General features: G+C 47.1%; 1 protein-coding gene across 1 annotated transcript in view; it reads right to left on the bottom strand.

Moving 5' to 3' along the window:
- Window positions 1-6633: 6633 nt before the first annotated feature.
- CA5A (carbonic anhydrase 5A) overlaps window positions 6634-20771 on the bottom strand; it is a 49115-nt gene continuing 34977 nt past the window's right edge. Inside the window, exons 4-8 of the mRNA XM_003418066.4 lie at window positions 16768-16886; window positions 16064-16159; window positions 15868-15930; window positions 10276-10431; window positions 6634-7101 (exon numbers count right to left, since the gene is read on the bottom strand). Of these exons, the coding sequence (XP_003418114.2) occupies window positions 6958-7101; window positions 10276-10431; window positions 15868-15930; window positions 16064-16159; window positions 16768-16886 (578 nt within the window). The 3' untranslated portion in view covers window positions 6634-6957. The remainder of the gene's footprint in view (window positions 7102-10275; window positions 10432-15867; window positions 15931-16063; window positions 16160-16767; window positions 16887-20771) is intronic.

Here is a 20771-nt window from a genome sequence, read left to right as displayed (position 1 = left end):
AACAGGGTTAAATGTTCAGGCCTGTCTGTCAAGGGGTGAGTGGGTAGACACAATGTGGTCTGTCCACACAGTGGAATGTTACTCAGCCGTGAGGGGAAATGAAGGTCTGGTACATGCTACCACATGGATGAACCTTGAAAACATAAGACTGCGTAAAACAACCCAGCCGCAGAAGGACAGATGTTGTATGATTCCAGTTATGTAAAATAGCTAGAACGGGCAAATGCAGAGAGACCAAAGTTTATCAGTGGTGACCAGGGACTGAAGGGGAAAGGGAAATGAGAAATTATTGCCGGAGGAGGCACTGAGTTTGTGTTTGGGGGGGATAAAAACTTTTAGAAATGGATGGTGGTGATGGTTGTACAACATTGCGAGTGAATTAATGAGTTGTACACTTAAAAATGGTCTCAGTGTCAAATTTCATGTTCTAGGTATTTTACCACAATAATTTTTTTTTGAAGTGTGGAGATCTTTGTGGCATGGGACCCCCTCTTGGCATTTCACCACACGCATTAGCCGGGCAAAGGCTCAGGGCGATTCAGCGTAACCTGTCTATTAACACTCCTTGGAAGCTTTCCGTTCATGAGCACCCGTTGCATCTCTGCGGAGTGACAGCCACCAACTTCCCGTGAATACTGCTGACATCAGTGGAACTCAACCCGAGAGCAGCTGGGTAGGCGGATCCCTGGCTTACTAGTGTCTGGCCAGAAAGGAGGACTACACACAGACCCAGCATTTTATGGCGGAGAAATGGAGGCCTCAAAGAGGATTTGGAATATGCAGTAGTTTAGGGGTGACGCCCGTGGCACTCACTGATGACTTGGATCCAGGGAAGAAGGGAGGGAGATCTAAACAGGGGTCCCCAAGTCTCTTTAGCCATAGGGTGGAGGCTGTTGTTACTGTATGCCATCGAGTCGATTCCAACTCACAGTGACCCCATGTGACGGAGTAGAGCTGCCCCATAGAATTTTCTAGGCTGTAATCTTGGCTGGAGCAGATCGCCAGGTCTTTCTCCCATGGAGCAGCTTGTGAATTTGAAGTGATAATCTTTTGGCTAGCAGCCAAGTGCTTAACCATTGTACCACCAGGGCTCCTTATAGGGTAGATGAGGTACCCTTTACTGGGACGGGGATGATGATGCAGGGTGTGGTGCTGGGGTTGATGATACAGGATGGAGCATGACAGCCGCCTTTGGGGGACAACCTGAAGAGCGAAGGGCCTGTTGTCACTGAAGTACAACTGTGATGAGTGCTGTGCCCCAGTCACGGCCCGAGGGGCCCAGGAGGCTCCCCTGGGGAAGGGATGGTGCCAGGCAGGTGGAAGGAAGCAGGAAGAGGAGCTTTCCAGGTCCCCCAGAGCTACAGGGTAGAACCCTGTAGTGGCAAGGCCAGATGTCCTGGCCAGAGCAGAATGGATGTCAAAAGGGATGGAGGGGAGTGGGCTAGGGCCACTGCATAAGAACTTTGGGTTTTATCTCAAGAATGTGTTGCAGGGGTTTAGCCAGTGTGTGGCCACCCTGAGCTGAGTTTTGCGGCCTCTCTGGCCACTCACTAGGGACATATTGGGGAGGGGAGGCAGAGGGAGGAGGGCAGTCTACCATGAACCAACGACACTTCACATACATTTGTATTTTTACAAAAAGAGAAAATAACATAAAAGCGAAGGGAAGGAGCCTTGAACTTTAAAAGTTTGGCCAGAAACCCGACAATGTAGTCGTACACTGTGATCTCCTCATCACGTCCGAAGACCCACAACCTTGACCGCTGGGCTGGCCTCCAGGACGGTGGGGGCTCCTCATGTTTGTTTTCTGTACTGCTGCGAAGACCCACAACCTTGACCGCTGGGCTGGCCTCCAGGACGGTGGGGGCTCCTCATGTTTGTTTTCTGTACTGCTGCTTGGAGGCCGACCTCAGGGTCCTTTCCTCCTGTTGTTTGTGATCTCCTCACGTGGCCCAATGTGTTCAGGTGGCTGGGTTCCCTGAAGACTTTCAGGACCTCAGGGCTGACATTGGTTTTTAAAAATAACTGAGAAAAGAGGGCCTCTTTCAGGAAGCAAGGACGTTTGTGCACTAAGAAAAGTCCCTACGTCAGCATGAAAATGAAGATGAAAGGACGTGATACTCTTGAGCTTTCTATTGGGAAGTGATATCAGCAAGGGTGGGGGTAGATCCCATGGCCACATGCTGCTGTCCTTTCATCCTTCAGGGGGCCTTCCTCTGTCCCCGAGCCCCCAGGAAAATGGACCACCGAACACTGCTGCTCTGAGCTCCCAACCCACAAGCTGAAGACACTCAGCTTTCAAAAGGAACATGAGCACACCAGTGTTCACAGCAGCCAGAAGGGTGAAACAATCCAAGAGCCCATCCACAGGCGAAGGATAAACAAAACGTGGTCCATCCATACACTGGAACATTACCCAGACATATAGAGAAATGAAGTCCTGGTAGATGCTACTACATGGACGAACCTTGAAAACATGCTGAGTGAGATATGGCAGTGACAAAAGGACAAATACTATTATCCCACATATATGAAATATCCAGAATAGGCAAATGCATAGAGACCAAGTTTATCCGTGGTTACCAGGGGCCTGGGGGAGAGGGAAGTGGGGAGCTATAGCTGAAGGAGCACTGAGCCTCTAGGGGGATGAAAACAGAAGTGGATAGAGGTGATGGTTGTGCAACATGGTGGATGGAATCAACGTCGCTGAATTTGACGTTTGAAAATGGTTACAGTGGCAAACTTTATATTTTACAATTAAAAAATCTTTTTAATAATAATAAAAAAAAAAAAGTAGTTCACACTCATCGTAGAAAACTTAGAAACTGCCCGGAAGAAAAAAGATGTGAAGAATAGTTACCCCTGATGCCATGGGAAGTAGCAGGTTGAATGGTGTCCCCTAAAATTTGTGCCCACTCCAAATCTAAGGATGTGGCCTGTATAGCACATAAGGTCTTTGCAGATATAATTAGTTAAGATTATTCTAGACTAGTTGGTGGTGTTTGTTGTGTGCCATTGAGTCAGTTCTGACTCGTAGTGGCCCCCTGTGACAGAGTAGAACTGCCTCATAGGGTTTCCTAGGCTATAATCTTTATAGGAGCAGATCACCAGGTCTTTCTCCTGCAGAGCTGCTGGGTTCGAACCACCAACCTTTCGGTTAGCAGCCGAGAACGTAACGATTGCACCACCAGGTCTCCTCAAAAGTGGCTATGTTTGTTGAAATTTACTTAATAAACTTTTTATTTTTCCTGGGGAAAAAAAAAAAGTGCCTACATTTTTCCCAGATGATAAGAAATATTTTTGCAGTCCAAATCAAAATCTCCTTCCTCCTAGAGACTATCCGTCTGCAGAAATCAGAGTCACTGGCCCACTCCGGGCAGAAGGCTGCCTCTAACAACTGTGCCTCCCCACCCCTGCTGCTCCCAACCTGCCCCAGATACAAAAAGCCCTCTGGCCTTTACACACCCACGCTGAAGCTTGTTGTCTTATGCTTGGACAAAGCATTGTTGTGTGATGGGCACTGATGAGAAGTTAGACTTTTTCAGGAAAGAACGTGTATCAGGGTGTTAGGATTGTTTTGTCTGTAATAGCTGTCAGAACAGTGACTAGCCCAAAGTCAGGCTGCAAATCGCTGATACCATAGGAAGCTCTGTGATTGGGGGGAAAAATGTACATTTCTGCCAAAATAAACTACCTTCATGATATAGGTTCTCCTTTGATTTTAGGTGTTATTTATGGACTACAATAGGTCTACTTATTCTTTATCTCACCGAAACACAATGAGGTTTGTCACTTGCCTTAGGAGACAGACGAGCGCCGCTGATTTTGTTAGGCTGTTTACACTGTTTATCTGACATGAACTCATGGCAGAAGATAAGATGGTTCAGGTGGCTGTGGAGTATGGCCATTCTCTGGTGGAGAGAAAACACTTTTGTACTATGAAAATAAAAATGCCATGTTAATTAGGATTCTTTCCAAGCAAGCAGTAGGGAAAAAGAAACTCAGGCTGGCTTAGGAAAAAGGGCACATATTGGCTTATGTGATTGCTCAAAGGGAGCACCAGGTGAACATGACCCAGACCTCCAGTGATTGGCCTGTGCCAGGTGCTGTCTCCTTGGCAAGCTCATTCTTGAGGTCGTACGATAGCTGCCAGCTGCGCCAAGGCTGCTTCCATGCATCCATGTATATTGAGTGCCTATTGTGTACCCTGGTGGCGTAGTGGTTAAGAGCTACAGCTGCTAACCAAAAGGTCTGCAGTTCAAATCCGCCATGCACGCCTTGGTAACCTTATGGGGCAGTTCTTCTCTGCCCTATAGGGTTGCCATGACTTGGAATTGACTCGGTGGCAACGGGTTTGGTTTTTTTATTGTGTACCAGAGGAACACAGCCTAAATTTTCCCTGGGCTGTATTCTGGGTGGTGCTGCAAAGGCTTAACACACTTGGCTGCTAACCGAAAGGCTGGAGGTTTGAGTTCACCCAGAGATTCTTTAGAAGAAAGGCCTGGCAATCTACTTCCCCAAAACCAGCCATTGAAAACACTGCGGAGCATGATTTTGTTCTGACACACGTGGTGTTGCAATGAGTGGGGGTCAACTTGATGGCAACTGGTTAGAGAGGGCCACGTGGGGGATTCTTCACAAAACCAAGATCCTAGGCAGCTCCTGGGCAGCTTTCTTCTCAGCCAGACAGAAGCTGCTGGTGGTTACCCCAGCTAGGATCTGGCCTAGCCAGATGCCCTGAGACCTATTCATTTCAGGTACCCAGGGCCTTCTGGACACTCTCCTGGACCTACTTCTCACAACTGGCAGTGGGCCTCTTGCGTCCCCTTAGCATGCGCAAGGTGAAGGCGGGTGAGCAACATCCTGGGCCTGGTCCACTTGCTCCATCCCCTGCCCACAAGACATGCCACCCACCCCCAAGCCCTAGACTTGGCCGAAGCTAATGTTAGTCATGCTGGGGAGAGTGGCAGGCAGGTGGGAGGTTTTCCAGGAAAGAAGTAGAAGCCAGCTAGATGCTGCAATTGCATTAAAAAGTAAAGTTAACCCTTAACACAATACCAAAAAAACCCTCAGATCCATTGCCGTTGAGTTGATCCTGACTCATGCACGGCGACTCATGGCCACTCTGTATGTTGCAGAGTAGAACTGTATTCCATAGGGTTTTCAACGGCTACGGTTGTCACAGAAGTAGATCACCAGGCCTTTTTATTTGGTGACACTGCTGAATGGAGTCAAACCACCAACCTTTCAGTTAGCAGCCGAGTGCAAACTGCTTGTACCACCTGGGGATCTCCTAACACAGTACGACCAGCCTTTAAGAATTTTCAGGCTGGAATCCTTAGTGAGCACAATTCGGCTTCCAGAATTCTGTACGTTTTAAAGTTATAAATGTATAAATGAAAAACCTGCACTTTGCAGTTTACCAGGATTTGTTGATAACTTGGGGGAAATTTTTCAACTTGAGATTGAGACATAAAGTCTGTTTGAAATTTAGAAAAGCAAATGAATGTCAAGGACTAGACACTGGCCTTTCAGCAGCATCAGAGATGGAGGCGTACAGTGTCTTGCAAAGAGACTGCCACGAGGTTCTCGGTGCCGCATCAGGGACAACTGCAGACAGCTCCCTGCAGAGACACCTGCTGGCCATGGTCTGTGTCCAGACTCAGAGGGTCCAGCCACTCCAGCATTCTCAACAGAAGGGTGACATCGCTGGGGTATTTCCCCAGAGTGCTTTGAATACCCTGGACAGGTCCCAAGCCAGAGGTTTCAGGGTCAGACCTGTTTATGATTTTAAGACAAACAGAATATATCAAGTATTGTTCACGACAATAAATACCCACCATGCAACTCATTTAGAGCCAGGAGCTACTGTTGCACTCTGCCTCTAATGACTGTAGGAGATAAAGACCACCCTCTTCTCTGAGAGTAGCCCCTTGGCTCTGGGTCAGCCTCAGCTGCCCTGTTTCTACCAAGTGATCTTACACCTCGTTTGTAAGACCTAAAACTTCAAGTGCTGGGTTGACATCTTTGAGCCTTACAGGGCTCCAGAAAGACCTAACCCTGAGTTCCCGGGATCTCTCCAGATATGCCCCCACCCAATGGAAAAGGCTCCCCACCAGGCCAATTCACTGATCAGCTGGGCCAGCTACATACATCCAGTCCTCAACCTCTCTGTCAGCCGAGGAAACTCTTCACACAAGCCACTCACATCTCCCGTGGGAACCAGGGGTACCCCACTGTCTTGTTACAACTAAGCCAGCCTCCCGTGGCCCCCGCTGGTTCACCCTGCCCCTGTGTGGCATGGTGTCCTCCTCCTCCAGGCTGTGAGCACAGACGACTAAGTGCTGTTGCTCTCATCTGTCCAGTGTCAGGTGGCATGTGTTCAACCATCTTGTACTATTTAGAGTGGAAGATCCCTCCTTCACCAATGGACTGAATAGGGAGGGATCACAATATTGCTCCAAGCCAAGTAAATTGAACCAGGTGACCCAGCCTGGGCCAGTGAGTTCCTCTGTCTCCCAGGAATTTGGAATTTGAATGAAGGGTGTTAGTCTCAGTCTCTGTGTGTTGCCTGGGAACTATAGGGTGGCCGTGAGCATGGGGAAACAGAGGCACCATTTGGAGAGAAGCAGAAGCAGCTGGCATGCAATGAGGAGCAGAAGGGAAGACCATGTGACCCCACCTAGAGAGGGTTGATGTGATGGCCTCGGTCAGTGGTGACTTGCTTGGCCCTGAGGTCACAGAACTCCTGCCTTGGGTTTCATGAGATTTCCGTGAGATTTCCAAGCCTCTCTGAAGTGGTTTCTTTTACTTGAAATGAAAAGTACATTGACTACAATGGACTCTTTCTCTCTTTTTAATTTTGGAAGTTACATATGATAAGACCATGAAGCTTGAGAAATAACATCTCCTTGTTTTTAAAAGTCAGTTCTACCCATTAACATGGAGATGTTGACTTTAGGACCTTGTGCCCTCTTCAGTAGCTTGGAAGGACGCACGGACCTTCCGATTCATCAGAGGCTGAAGAGGGCGATAGTTGTTCACCATCATCTTCTCTTCTTCACCAAGCGCAGAAAACAGTAGAGTCCGAAACGCTGACAGCTGGAAAAGAGAGTAGCCAGAGTAAGCCAGGTGCAGGTATAGAGCAAACCAGCTCCCAGTTTCTGTCAGGGCCTTGTGGAGTCCCCTCCCACATTGAATCAGGGATGGCCCTGTGTAACCCATAGAATGTGGTGGAAGTGATGGAGTGTGACTTAGGAGGTCAGGTCATAAAAGGCATCGCAACTTCCACCTTGGTCTTTGGATCACTTGCTCTGGGAGAAGCCGGTCGCCATGTGTGAGGGGATTCAAGCAGCCCCACGGGAAGTCTATGTGGAGAGGAACTGAGGCCCTCAGCCAACAAACAGCCAGTACCAACTTGCCGGCCATTTGAGTGAGACACTTTGGAAATGACTCCTCCAGTCCCAGCCAAGCTTTCAGATAACTGTGGCCCCCACTTCTTGAGAGATCCCAGGCCAGAACCACCCAACATCCAGACCCACAGAGACTCTGAGAGGTAACAAATGATTACTGTTGTTTTAAGCCACTAAGTTTTGGAGCTTTTTGTTACACAGCAATAAATAACTAATACATATACCATAAATGCTGAACTTTATACTGTAAATGCTGAACTAATACATACAATGTAAATGGAAATTACATTTGGATTGACTTTTCACTCAAAGAACTAAAAGATCTTTTTATGTATAATCTCACTTGTTCTCAACATATATTAATGGGCTATGTGAGAATAAATCGTATATTTAATTAAATAAATAAATGGGATTTTATCTACAAAATGGCCATTTATTGAGCAAGTTATAGCTGTGTGGCTGATAAAGCAGCCCCTGGAGTCCCTGGGTGGTACAAACGGTGAACACGCTCGTCTGCTAACTGGAAGGTGGGAAGTTTGAGTCCACCCAGAGGCACCTTGGAAGAAAGGCCTGGAGATCTACGTTTGAAAAATCAGCCTTTGGAAACTTTATGAAGCACAGTTCTACTTGGACACACGTGGGGTTGCCGTGAGTTGGAATTGACTCCTGGCAGCTGGCATATACTGGCATGGTAGAGCTGGGTAGCACACTGTGCGTACACTCACCAGGCACTAGTACAATGTGCTCACTCACACTGTCTTGCTTTGCACGTGTCCTTAGCTCTCTCAGAAATGCTACTTTCCTCCTCTTCTCCATCTGGCAGACTCCTTCCTGCCTTCCAGGTGGTTCATGCACTACCTCCCCAGTTCCCTTAGTGAAGGTAAGGGGCTTCTGCTCTGCACCTGTGTATAATGCTCTCCACCCTGTCTTCTAACTATTGGCTTACGTTTCTGTTTTCCCCTGGACCGCAGTGTGCAGAGACTGCTGTCATTGTTTCTGTATCCTCTCTTCATTCTCACCCTCTTTGGCACAGTACCTGGCACACGACAGGTACCTATTGTATGCTTGTTGGATGACATAAGGGGTCTTGGTGGCAAGGGACCATTTTTCAACCAAGGCCTGCCTTGTGTCTTCAACAGTTCAGGCTTACACAATGGATCAATAACCTGTACGTCAAGATCAACCTTTCAAAGCACCATCCCATGGCTTTTAAGTAAAAATATTTTCACAGAGTCGTGAGACGGGAAGAACCTCTGAAAGCTTACCCAGAGCCTTCAGAAAGAGTGATTCTGAACCAGGGGTGGTGAACAGTGCTGTGACTCATCAGAAGTATCTGCCCTGGGCAAGGGCTTGGAGAGTGGCAGTATGCTTGTTGACATGTCATCTCTAAGTCCTAAACTGTCCTAGACAAACAGACTTCCTCCAGATCCTAAAGATTTCCAGAGAAAAAGATATTATGACTTTTTAAAAAAATATATATTATCTACTCAATTTAGAGGTATTAGAATATTTAGATAAGAAAAAGGGGAAAAATAAAAACCTTTGCAAACTATGACCCTGGACAAGTACTATTAACTTTCTGGTGTGTATCTATGTGATAAATTAGGGTATGATCAGTGAATGTCACTCCCTTTTCCTCTCCCTTGGGGTGGACTGTACTCACCTGCCCCACTGACTTTGGAGGGGCTGTTGCAACTCGCTTTGGCCAGCAGTATGTAAATGGGTGTGATGTGACCAGAGACATTAAATGTGCTTGTGCAGAGTGGCTTTTTTACATGTCTGCCATTTGCCATGAGAGTCTGCCTCAGTAGCCACTGGTTAAAAAACTGGAGTCAACCCACCCCGACCATAGCCTTTTGTAACCCCAGTCATCTGCAGCCTAGAACAGATCTCCCCAGCCTAGAACAGATCTCCCCAGCCTAGAACAGATCTCCCCAGCCAAGCCACAGACCCATGAGCAAGAAAAAGCAGTGCTTGTGACAAGCATTGCATTTGGGGTGGTTTGTTAGGCAGCATTATAGTAGGAATAGCTGACAGATACAATCCACCTAGACTTTTCTCTAGACATATATAATCCCATGATTTAATACTGCATGTGAGAACATTCTCTGCAGTCTAAATTCCTTACTTTTCCATCTTAAAAGACGTGGAAAACACAACTTGAAGAATGTAATCAGTGTCACAGAATTGGTACCTGTAAGAAACTGTTAAATTGGTATATATCGCTGTGTATATTCTCAACAACAAATAAACTTAAAAAATTATAAGAAAAAATGTAGAACAAACTCTAAAATGTTCTCTTCCTTTCTCAACAGCCCTACTTCTTTAACAGATTTTTAGCATTCACCTGCGTCGCCCCTTCCTTGGTTAATGTATTTACCTGCAAATAACTGTTGGGTTCCCGTTATAGGCAGGGGCCCATGTTCCAATTCTCATGTCACATCTGTTCTTTTAAAGCAACTTTACCCAGACTCAGACAGAAGACAACACAACCTAGTTCAACCGTTTGCTGTTAAGCATGCTTGTCTGAATCCTAAACCACTAAAGATAAGATGGTACTAAAGAACAACCATCCCCTCATATCACTTGTATCAGCTCTCTTTCTCTGTCTGTGTCTCTCTGTATTTCTGTCTCTCTCTCTCTCTAATACTAACACCTCAATATCTGAAGAAAAGCTGTAACATGGAAACCCCAGTTCAATCTCAGTAAGCTCCCAGTTCAGATAGAGAGTTCTCCTGCGAGAATGTCCAGAATGTACCCAAGAGTGAAACTCTGTGGCGCTCATTCGCAGCATCTTGGTGAAACTGCCACACCAAGGGATTTCTTCCCCGAGCCCATAGGCACCGTTACAGGTGCAGCTCACCTGGTCTGGAGCCACCTCAATGGGCTGCTTCTGGATAACCCAGGTGACAGACTCGGTCAGTGGAGGAGTGGTCAGGGAGCCTGGGTAGGTCCAGTAATCCGGACAGGAGGGCAGCAGACCAGCAGGCTCAAAAGGGCCCAAGGCCGCCCGCGAGTCCTGAGGACCAGAACCACGGGACACGTCAGACCTCAGGCAAAGTTGGAGGAGGCAGGGGTGGGGGCACTTTCCACTGATCTCTGTCGGGATGTGTGGTCTTCACATCAATGGGAAGGAAGTACATTTCCGAGATAGAGGCCCATGCTGAGGCGTGGTCATCACGTCTTGAAGCATTGTCAAGTATATGTGCCTTTTCCACACAGAGCAGGGACTCCCACCAAAAACTCCCTTATAAAATTAATCATTTTTTGGTGCAGCTGCTGTGGGAAACAGCCTGGCAATTCCTTAAAAAGTTACACGTACAATTACCAAATGGCCCAGCAATTCTATTCCTAGGTATATATTCATAAAAGAATGAAAGCAGGAACTCAGATATTTGGACAGCAGTGTTCAGGGCATTATTTACTCTAGCCAAAAGGTGGAAACAACTCAAATGCCACCAACGGATGAACAGATAAACAGAAGGTGGTATATACACACACAATAGAATATTACTCACCCATAAAGGGAAATGAAGTCCTGATACGTGCTGTGACATGGATGAACCCTGAAGACATTATGCTCAGTGAATTAAGTCAAAGGGATGTGCTGTATGATACAGTGTGAAATACCCAGAATAGGCAGGTGCATAGGGACCAAAGTAGATTAACGATTACCAAGCCCTGGGGGGTTGTTGGAAACCCTGGTGGCGTAGTGGTTAAGTGCTATGGCTGCTAACCAGAGGGTCAGCAGTTTGAATCCACCAGGCGCTCCTTGGAAACCCTATGGGGCAGTTCTACTCTGTCCTATAGGGTTGCTATGAGTTGGGATCGACTCGGAGGCACTGGGTTTGGTTTTTTTTTTGTTTGGGGGGGTTGTTGTTGGGTGCTGTCAAGTCATTGTCCACTCATAGCGACCCTATGTGACAGTAGAACTGCCCCATAGGGTTTTCTTGGCTATAATCTTTATGGAAGGAGCCCTGGTGGTGCAATGGTTAAGTGCTTGGCTGCTAACCAAAAATGGTTAGCACCAAGCAATGGTTAAGTGCTTGGTGCTAACCCACCACCCACTTCATGGGAGAAAAGATGTGGCAGTGTGCTTCTGTAAAGATTACAGCCTTAGCAACCGTGTGGGCAGTTTTGCTGTGTCTTATTTTTTTTTTTTATAGGACCGCTATGAGTCGAGACCAACTTGATGGCAATGGGTATGGTTTGCTTTTGCATCTGTATTGATACAGATCACCAGGTCTTTCTCCTGTGGGGCCCTGGGGTGGGCTGGAAGCACCAACCTTTTAGTTAGCAGCTGAGTGTTGGGGAGGGAGCGGGAAATGGGGAGTATAGCCTGGCACTGAAAATATTACACTTCTGTGATGGCTGGTCTTCTCCACGAAGGGACCTCTGTGAGTTAGTTGTTAGGTGCTGTTGAGTCAGTTCCGACTCATAGTGAGCATTTGTACAACAGAAGGAAACACTGCCTGGTCCTGCGCCGGTAATTAGTAGCCGTGGTAATTCACACCTGCTCAGGAGACACTCCATGCTGAGCTGACTCCCCAGCTCTGATGCCACACTTTTCTTTTCATTAAGAATAGGCAGGGTTAAGGGGCCTGGTTCTAGCACAACCAAAGCCAGGCTCCCTGCGCTCCTCCCCATTGGGGCCGTCTGGGGAGAACAGCTGCATAGCTCCAGCAACGTCTGCAAGAGCTCTGCGTCCCCTCTCTAAGATGTGTCAGGATTGGAGCCGCCCGAGGGTTACAGGGAACACTGCCTCATGTGCCCCCAAAGCCAGTCGAGGCCCTTCCTCTGTGCCTCTGGCCAGCTCAGTTGGCTGGAATACTGTCCTAGCAAGCACGTGGGCAGGTTAAGTTAGTGCCATCCGTGACCAGAGTGTGCATGGACCAGCTGCCTGGGAAGGTGCCCCACTCTGGTGTCTTAGTTGGTGAAGGTGACATCAGCACCATTTCACTTTCCTACTTGGGCACATCCTACATCAGAAAGATAGAAAGTGGTTTCCGAAGCTTTATGCAACTCAGAGAGAGAATAAAAATAAGGAGAGAAGGTGAAACAATAGGGGTTGAAAAGTGTTCAGTGGCCACTCAGGGTTGATGGGGCAAGAGTTGACTTATCAGGGCCCCGTGATGGAATGTCCTGGCTGATGGGACGTTCCAGACAGGTCTGCAGTGCTGCACGTATCCTAGTCCTCGTAGAAGCACTCCCATACATATGCCTTTATGATTTCCGTTTGCAGAGGAGGAAATTGGGCCTCAGAGAAGTTAAGCCACTACTGCCAGGGAGTCTGACTCGGGTTCTCTTACAGGCCAGGCTGCAGTATCTCCCATGGACTGCAGAAACTTCTGGAAGCCTAAGATCCCAGATTGGAAACTCCTGGACTTGAGCCCAGGCTTTTGTTTTCCAAGGCTGGGCCATCTAGCAGATCCTCTGATCTCTTGAGAGTCTGATTCCCTTGTTTTCAGGTAAGAAACCTGAGGGTCCCCACACTTGCTGTGTCTCCATCAAGCAGTTCCTCAATAGCTCCCGCTGAGACTCCCAGTGGTTTGCCCCAGAAAACCCTGAGTTAGTCCATGGGAAAGAATGTCCTGCAGACTTCCAGGGGAGGAAATGAGACCCCTGGAGCAACCAGAACCTACCAGCCAGCGCCTTGCCCACCACGTGGAGATCAGACACCACAGGTGGCGGGCGCTGGCTCGGAAAACACCCAGGTTTACTCTGGCTGTGGTCCAGTGAGGAAGAGGATGGGGCAGGGGCTGCAGCACCTTGGCCTTGAGGAGTTCCTGAGCAGCAAGGCCGAGCAGCGGGGTGTTCTGGTCCCCATCCGTGAGGCTGTCCCTGAGGCCAACATCAAGGGAGGTACCCCGCACAGATCAAACACCGCCCTTGAGGGTGAGGAAGGGCTGGCCCAGCTTCCATCTGTGCTTCTGTCCGAGTCACTCCTACCATTGTTCACACAGGCTGGAGGCTTATCCGCCCCCTGTCTGAAGACCACAGCGACTCCTTCCTTTTGGCTCTGTCTGTGTTTCGCTTCTTGTTTGGTGCTGAATAAATAAACCACATTTCTTTGGAATTTCTGAGTCTCCATCAAAGTCTTTTTCAGCTGATCTTGGAGGAAGGCTACATGTTCTTCCTTGTCCTCGGCTGGAGCCATACTTGGTACAGCCAGGTGTGTAAGGAGGTCTGGGGAGACCTGGAGGTTCAGCTGGGAGCCACTAGCAAGCACCTTCCCTCTTCCACTGGGCCTTCGTGTTCTCAGACAAGGGTGACCTGTACTCCCTCTCAGGTCCCAAGGAGTGTGTTGGGTGGTACACTGGGGGGGGGGGGGTCATACTTAAACATTAGTAGTTAAGTATTTATCTCAGTTGGTTTTAAAACAAAATATTACTTGCAACAGACAATAGATAAGTAGTAACTTTGGTGAAGGGTAAGACAATACACAATACTGGGGGAACCAGCACAGCTTGTACAAGACAAGGTCGTGGAAGCTCCATAAAACCAAAACCAAAACCAAACCCAGCGCCGTCGAGTCAATTCCAACTCATAGCAACCGTATGGGACAGAGTAGAACTGCCCCATGGAGTTTCCAAGGAGTGCCTGGCGGATTCAAACTGCTGACCCTTTGATTAGCAGCCATAGCCCTTAACCACCATGCTACCAGGGTTTCCAGAAGCTCCATAGATACATCCAAACTCCCTGAGGTACTGAATTGCTGGGCTGAGGGCTGTGAAGACCGTGGTCTCGGGGAACATCTAGCTCAATTGGCATAAGAGAGTTTATAAAGAAGGTGTTCAACATTCTACTTTGGTGAGTAGCGTCTGGGGTCTTAAAAGCCTGTGAGCGGCCATCTAGGATACTGCACTGGTCTCACCCCTTCAGGAGCAAGAAAGAATGAAGAAAACTAAAGATACAAGGGAAAAATTAGTCCAAAGGGCTAATGGACCACAACTACCACAGCCTCCACCAGACTGAGTCCAGTACAACGAGATGGTGTCTGGCTCCCACCACTGACTGCTCTGACAGAGATCACAAAAGAGGGTCCTGGACAGAGCTGGAGAAAAATGTAGAACAAAATTCTAACTCAAAAAGACCAGACTTGCTGGCCTGACAGAGACTGGAGAAACTCTGAGAGTATGGCCCCCGGATACCCTATCAGCTCAGTAATGAAGTCACTCCTGAGGTTCACCCTTCAGCCAAAGATTGGACAGGCCCATAAAACAAAATAAGACTAAAAGGGCACACCAGCCCTAGAGCAAAGACTAGAAGACAGGAAGGGACGGGAAAGTTGGTAATAGGGAGCCTAAGGTTGAGAAGGGAGTGTTGACATGTCATGGGATGGTTAACCAATGTCGTAAAACAATATGTGTACTATTTAATGAGAAGCTAGTTTGTTCTATAAACCTTCATCTAAAGTACAATAAAAATTAAATAATAAAAATATTACTTGCTAATTGCCCTCTAGTTGGCTCCAACTTATAGCAACCCCACGCACAACAGAAGGAGACGTTGCTCAGTCCTGCGCCATTTCCACCATCGTTGGCATGCTCGAGTCCATTGTGTCCACTGTGTATTTTGAGTGCCTTCCAACTCATCTTCCAGCATGAGGCTCATCTTCCAGCACTATACCGATAATATTCTGTTGAGATTCATTAGGTTTTCATTGGCTGATTTTTGGAAGTAGATTACCAGGCCCTTCTTCCTAGCCTATCTTAGTCTGGAAGCTCATCTGAGACCTGTCCACCACAGGTGACCCTGCTGGTATTTGAAATACTGGTGGTATAGCTTCCAGCATCACAGCAATATGCAAGCTACCATAGTATGACAGACTGACAAACGGGAGGGCGGAAATACCCCAGTGAATGTCATTGCCTGGGATGAGGCTTATGAGTTCTGAAAGCTAATCAACCAAGAGAAAACTATTAAGTAAATAATAATCCCAGTGGCCAGCAAATATGTCAGTCATCTTCAAGATATTGCCTGAATGAATTTTGGGAAACCCAAGTCTAGTCCAACACTTTTATTTTATTGAGAAGGAAACAGGTCTCCAAGAATTGCAGTGACATATTCTAAGTTAGAGAGCCAGCCAATGGGAATTAGACCCACCCAACTTGACTTCTGGAATCTGATCAGCTGCTAACCAAAAGGGTGGAGGTTCGAGTCTCCTCAAGGATGCCTCAGAAGAAAGACCTAGCAATCTACTTTGGAAAAATCAGCCACTGAAAACCCTGTGGAGGACGGTTGTGCTGTGACACACATGGGGTCGCCATGAGACAGAGTCGGCTTGACGGCACCTGGTTTTGGTTTTGGGGGATTCTATTTCCAGAACTGGAATTAGACTCCCTCTGCAGTGTTCTTTCCACAAAACTACAGTTTTTTTTTCTCTTGTAAATCAGTCATTAACCCAAACAATCTTTCTTTTCAAATCATGTTGATTTAAAAATACATAGCTTACCTTATGCTTTATTTCTGGCAAGACTTCCACCAACTTCTGTAGTTCCTTATGCCACGTGCCTAGCTGCACAGCACAGACGCATGGAGATGTGGATTTGAAAAGCACACTTCGTTGTAAACAGACTGCTTAGGAAATAATTCTGAATGATCACACCCACTTTCTTCATGAGGAGCACTGTGCCCCAGCGAGCAATTACCTTCAAAAACACGCCTATCACAGCCAAACCGTTTTCTCCCAGAATGGCTTCTTTGTAGGTTTGGTATCTCACAGAATTCCAGTGAACTAAGTGAAGCTGAAACACAGCAGGAAGAGAATTTAAATTTACCAGGATGCAGCCAAAAAGAAAACCAACTGTTCCTTCCCTTTCTGTACAGCAGACACAGGACAGATACGTCGACTTAATTATTTTAATGAACTCAGTTGTCGTGGCTGCTTGTGCGGAGCCCTACCACCACCAGCATCTTTGGCAAAACTGTGGAAAGCAATGGCCTCTGTGCTCCTCGTGGGGGGAAGAGGAGAGGATTGTTTTAACTTCGTGAGATAGAAATGAGGCAATCTGATCACTTGCTGCCCTCTGAATGATCCCTGAATGAGGGTTGTCAGATAAAATACAAGGGATGCTCATTTAAATTTGGATTTTCAATAAACAACTATTAGTTTTTCAGTGTAAGAATGTCCCAAATATTGTCTGTGTTTTTATTGGGTAACTCTGGTGACCCTACCTTGGACTTCATCCGTGTCTTTATTTTCCACTCCTCCCCGCTTCCCATTGTAGGTCTGGGGTCGTGGTCTTTAGCCCAAACTTGGCAAGCCTGGCTGGCTGGTCACCACCCTACAGTAAGTAGAGCCTGGCACAGAGAAAGCTCCTAAATATCTGCTGGTACGATGATGTCTACGAACCTCGGCCGGGTACACGTGGTTGTCCACTGTGTGTTCCGAGCCCCACTGGTCCACTGCTCCCCAGTGGAAGTGGAACTGTCTTAGACGGTAGTGATTTTCCAAGGGCCCGCCACTGATGCCTGGAAATTGAAACCAGGGAAAGTTGGATGTGATTTTGTGTGTTCCTTGGGCTGTGACGTTGCTGGCGACACACTCTTCATTCAGGTTACACGATTTCACTCTCAAGAGATATATGTACTGCTGAAATAAGAAACAAAAGTGTAGGTGCCACAAGGGGTGGGATCTTGTCTGTCTCCTCCACATCTGTATCCCCATACCTGAGGGCAGCCCATAGTAGGGTCACAGGAAATGCTTGAAGGAGTGCAGGTCTAGAGCGCTGCCAGTAGGGGGCAGTGATGGCCTCACTCCCCAAATGTAGCAATAGAGGCTATACCTGTTACCTGTTGCTGTCGAGTGATTCCAACTCATATCAACCCTATAGGCAATAAAGGCTAGCTGCATTCAAAAAAACCAAACCAAACCCATTGCCGTTGAGTTGATTCTGGCTTGCAACGACCCTATAGGACAGAGTAGAACTTCTCCATAGGGTTTCCAAAGTTGTAATCTTTACGGAAACAGATAAATACATCTTCCTCCCATGGACTTTTCAATTAGCAGCTGGGCGTTGAACCACTGCACCACCAGGGCTCCTTTCTAGCTGCATACTGGTCTTATAAGATGGAGAAAGCAAAAGTCATTAAAAAGACAGGAAAGAAAGAAAAGACCAAAATGAATTTCCTGAAACTTGCTCTTGAGCACAGAACAGCTAAAGTGGATAGAAGAAATGAAGTAAAAGAGCTGAGGATTGCAAAGGGCAGCTCAAGAAGGCAAAGTAAAATATTATAATGAAATGTGCAAAGACTTGGAGTTAGAAAACCGAAAAGGAAGAACATGCTCTACATTTCTCAAGTTGAAAGAACCGAAGAAAAAATTCAAGCCTCAAGTCACAATATTGAAGAATTCTATGGGCAAAAAATTGAACAACACTGGAAGCCTCAAAAGAAGATGGCAGGAATACACAGAGTGACTGTACCAAAAAGAATTGGTTGACATTCAGAAGGTAGACAATGATCGAGAACCGACGGTACTGCAGGAAGAAGTCCAAGCTGCACTGAAGGCATTGGTGAAAAACAAAGCTCCAGGAATCGACAGAATACCAAATGAGATGCTTCAACAAATGGATATGATGCTGAAAGCGCTAACTCATCTATGGCAAGAAATTTGGGAGACAGCTACCTGGCCTACTGCCTGGAAGATTCCTTATTTGTACACATTCCAAAGAAAGTGATCCAACAGGATGCAGAAATTAATGAACAATATCCTTAATATCACATGCAAGCAAAATTTTGCTGAAGATAATTCAAAAATGGTTGTAGCAGGACATTGACAGGGAACTTCCAGAAATTCTAGACAGATTCAGAAGTGAATGTGGAACGATTGCTGATGTCAGGTGGATCTTGGCTGAAAGCAGAGAATACCAGAAAGATGTTTACCGGTGTTTTATTGACTGTGCAAAGGCATTCGACTGTGCGGATCATAACAAACTGTGGATAACATTGGGAAGAATGGGAATACCAGAACACTTAACTGTGCTCACGAGGCATCTGTATATAGACCAAGAGGTAGTCATTCAAACAGAACAAGTGGATACTGGGTGGTTTAATATCAAGAAAGGTGTGCATCGGGGTTGCATCCTTTCACCATACTTAGTCTGTATGCTGAGCAAATAATACGAGAAGCTGGACTATATGCATAAGAATGTGGCTTCAGGATTAGAGTAAGGCTCATTAACAGTGGTTATCAAAGTACAAGACGTGACCTAAGGACATTATGGAACCACAAATGCAGGCAATGGTTATCTTTGTGCTTGGTTCTGCCTGGTGCCTTATGTTTGTGCAGAAAGGGGGTTGTACTGACCAGCCTCGGGGCCTTTGTGGCAGCAAAATGTAGTGATTAGCCATGCAGGGCGAGCCTGAGAGGGGCTGTCCCCTCTTGTCTACTGACTTTCCTCCCGGAAATGACCTGGGTGCAGACCCAGCCTCACAATATGCTCCTTCCTGCACAGGTCAACTGCATGGTGTCCGTGCACATCTGTCTACATCACCTTTTCCAGAATGGAAGCTCTGAGAAGGCAGACATGGTGGATGTTTCCTGTAGCCGTAGACAAATTGGGTGGGACACAACAGGGAGACAGACGGTAAAAGGCTGTGAGTCGAGCTCCATCTGGCTGCACGCCAGGAAAGAGTCCAGTTCTGTCTCATTCATCACCATGGCCTCAACACCTAGCACAGGGCGGGGGCCACAGTAGGCACCCAGTAGACCCTTGCCAGATGAATGAATGGAGGGATGGATGGGATGATTCAGTTCACTTATTGGCTCATTCATTCATTCAGCTGGTGAGTAGGTTTGTGTTTTACAATGGGATTCAGTGTGTCCTGTGGCAGCCTGGGGACAGTCTGGAATTTCTAGGAAATTCCACAGAATACTAGAAGTTTCTGAAGACCTGGATTTGCCGTTTAGCCCTGCCTCTAACTAACTTGCTGTGGGACTTCCAGGAAGGTGCTCGGCCTTTCTGAGCCTAAGCTGCTTCACTTGTCAAATGCAGAGTCCTAGCAGGATGAAATGAGATAATGGCAGGGAAAGGGCTTTGTAAGTGTTTGTCTTGCAATGATGATGGTGATGAAAGACTTCAAGACTTCATCAGTCACTTAATTTGTGCCTGTGATTCTGTGCGGGCAAATATATTTTAAAAAACCAGTTGCCATGGAGTCGATTCCGATTCCTGGTGACCCCACGTGTGTCGGAGTGGAACTGTGTTCCATAGGGTTTTCAGGGCTGTGACCTTTTTGGAAGCGGATCACCAGGCTTTTCTTCCAAGGCACCTCTGGGTGAAGTTGAACTGCCAACTTTTTGGTTAGCAGCTGAGCGTGTAAAATGTTTGCACCCTCCAGAGACTCTGGTACATAAATAGCATCTCTAAAAAGAATGAGACCAACTGCATAAGGGCGTAAATCCACCACTAGCTGGATATCTGCCAGATCCTTGCCATTAACTTCTAGAAAAATCCCTTCCCAGACTAGCTGCTCAACAGAGAGCCAAGAATTGGAGGGATGCTGGGACCAGGAGGACTCGTGAGCTTCAAGCATTGTTCCTTCCATGGTAGATGAGGAGTTGATGTCCGTCTGGATAGAGTAGAGGACTTCCCCACGGTCACCCTCCAAGCAGCACCAAGCAGGCCTGGAGTCTGCAGACCACAGTCCTATGCTGCCTGACATCCAACTGCCCCCAGAATTCTTCCTCGAAGTAGCTTCTACACCAGCAGGACTCCCTGCCTATCTGCTTCAGTAAGAAAATATCAAAGAAAGCCAGTCCTTCTGAATCCAGGGCACCTGTCCATTATAGTGGCAATGTTCCTTCTCGAGGGGGCCACCCAGGACATAAATTTAGTTTTCTCACTGGCACAGGCTGGCATCTGGCCATTTGTATATTGAACAAGGGACTTGCTCAAAATGGCACCTACTTTGGCATGGGGACCAAATGAATTCACAAAACTCCCCTAAAAAGGTCGCTTTCTTACAAGTGGCCATCCAAGATACAGCATTTGGTCTTATTCACCTGGAGCAACAGAGGAAGAAGGAAACCCAAGAATCAGAGCAGCCGGACTACAGGACAGATTGACTCCATGAACCCAGCCTTCTGCCCTGAGATCAGAAGAACTGATTGGTGCCTGGATACCATTACCAAATGTTTTGGCTGGGGACACAATAGATGGATCTTGATAAAAAGGGAGGAAAAACGTGGAACAGAACTTCAAATTCCCAAAGAATCCAGACTTACTGGGTATATTAAAGCTGAGGAGTCCCTGAGTCTATAGCCCTGGAATACTCTTCAAACCTTGAAAAGAAACTATCCCCTGAAGTCGCCTTTAAACAAATAACAATGTCATCCTTAAGTATCGTGTTTAA

Source organism: Loxodonta africana, chromosome 21 (assembly GCF_030014295.1).
Source record: "Loxodonta africana isolate mLoxAfr1 chromosome 21, mLoxAfr1.hap2, whole genome shotgun sequence".
Taxonomy (NCBI): Eukaryota; Metazoa; Chordata; class Mammalia; order Proboscidea; family Elephantidae; genus Loxodonta; species Loxodonta africana.
Note: the sequence above shows the minus strand (reverse complement) of the source record. Positions and strands in the feature narration are given on the sequence as shown.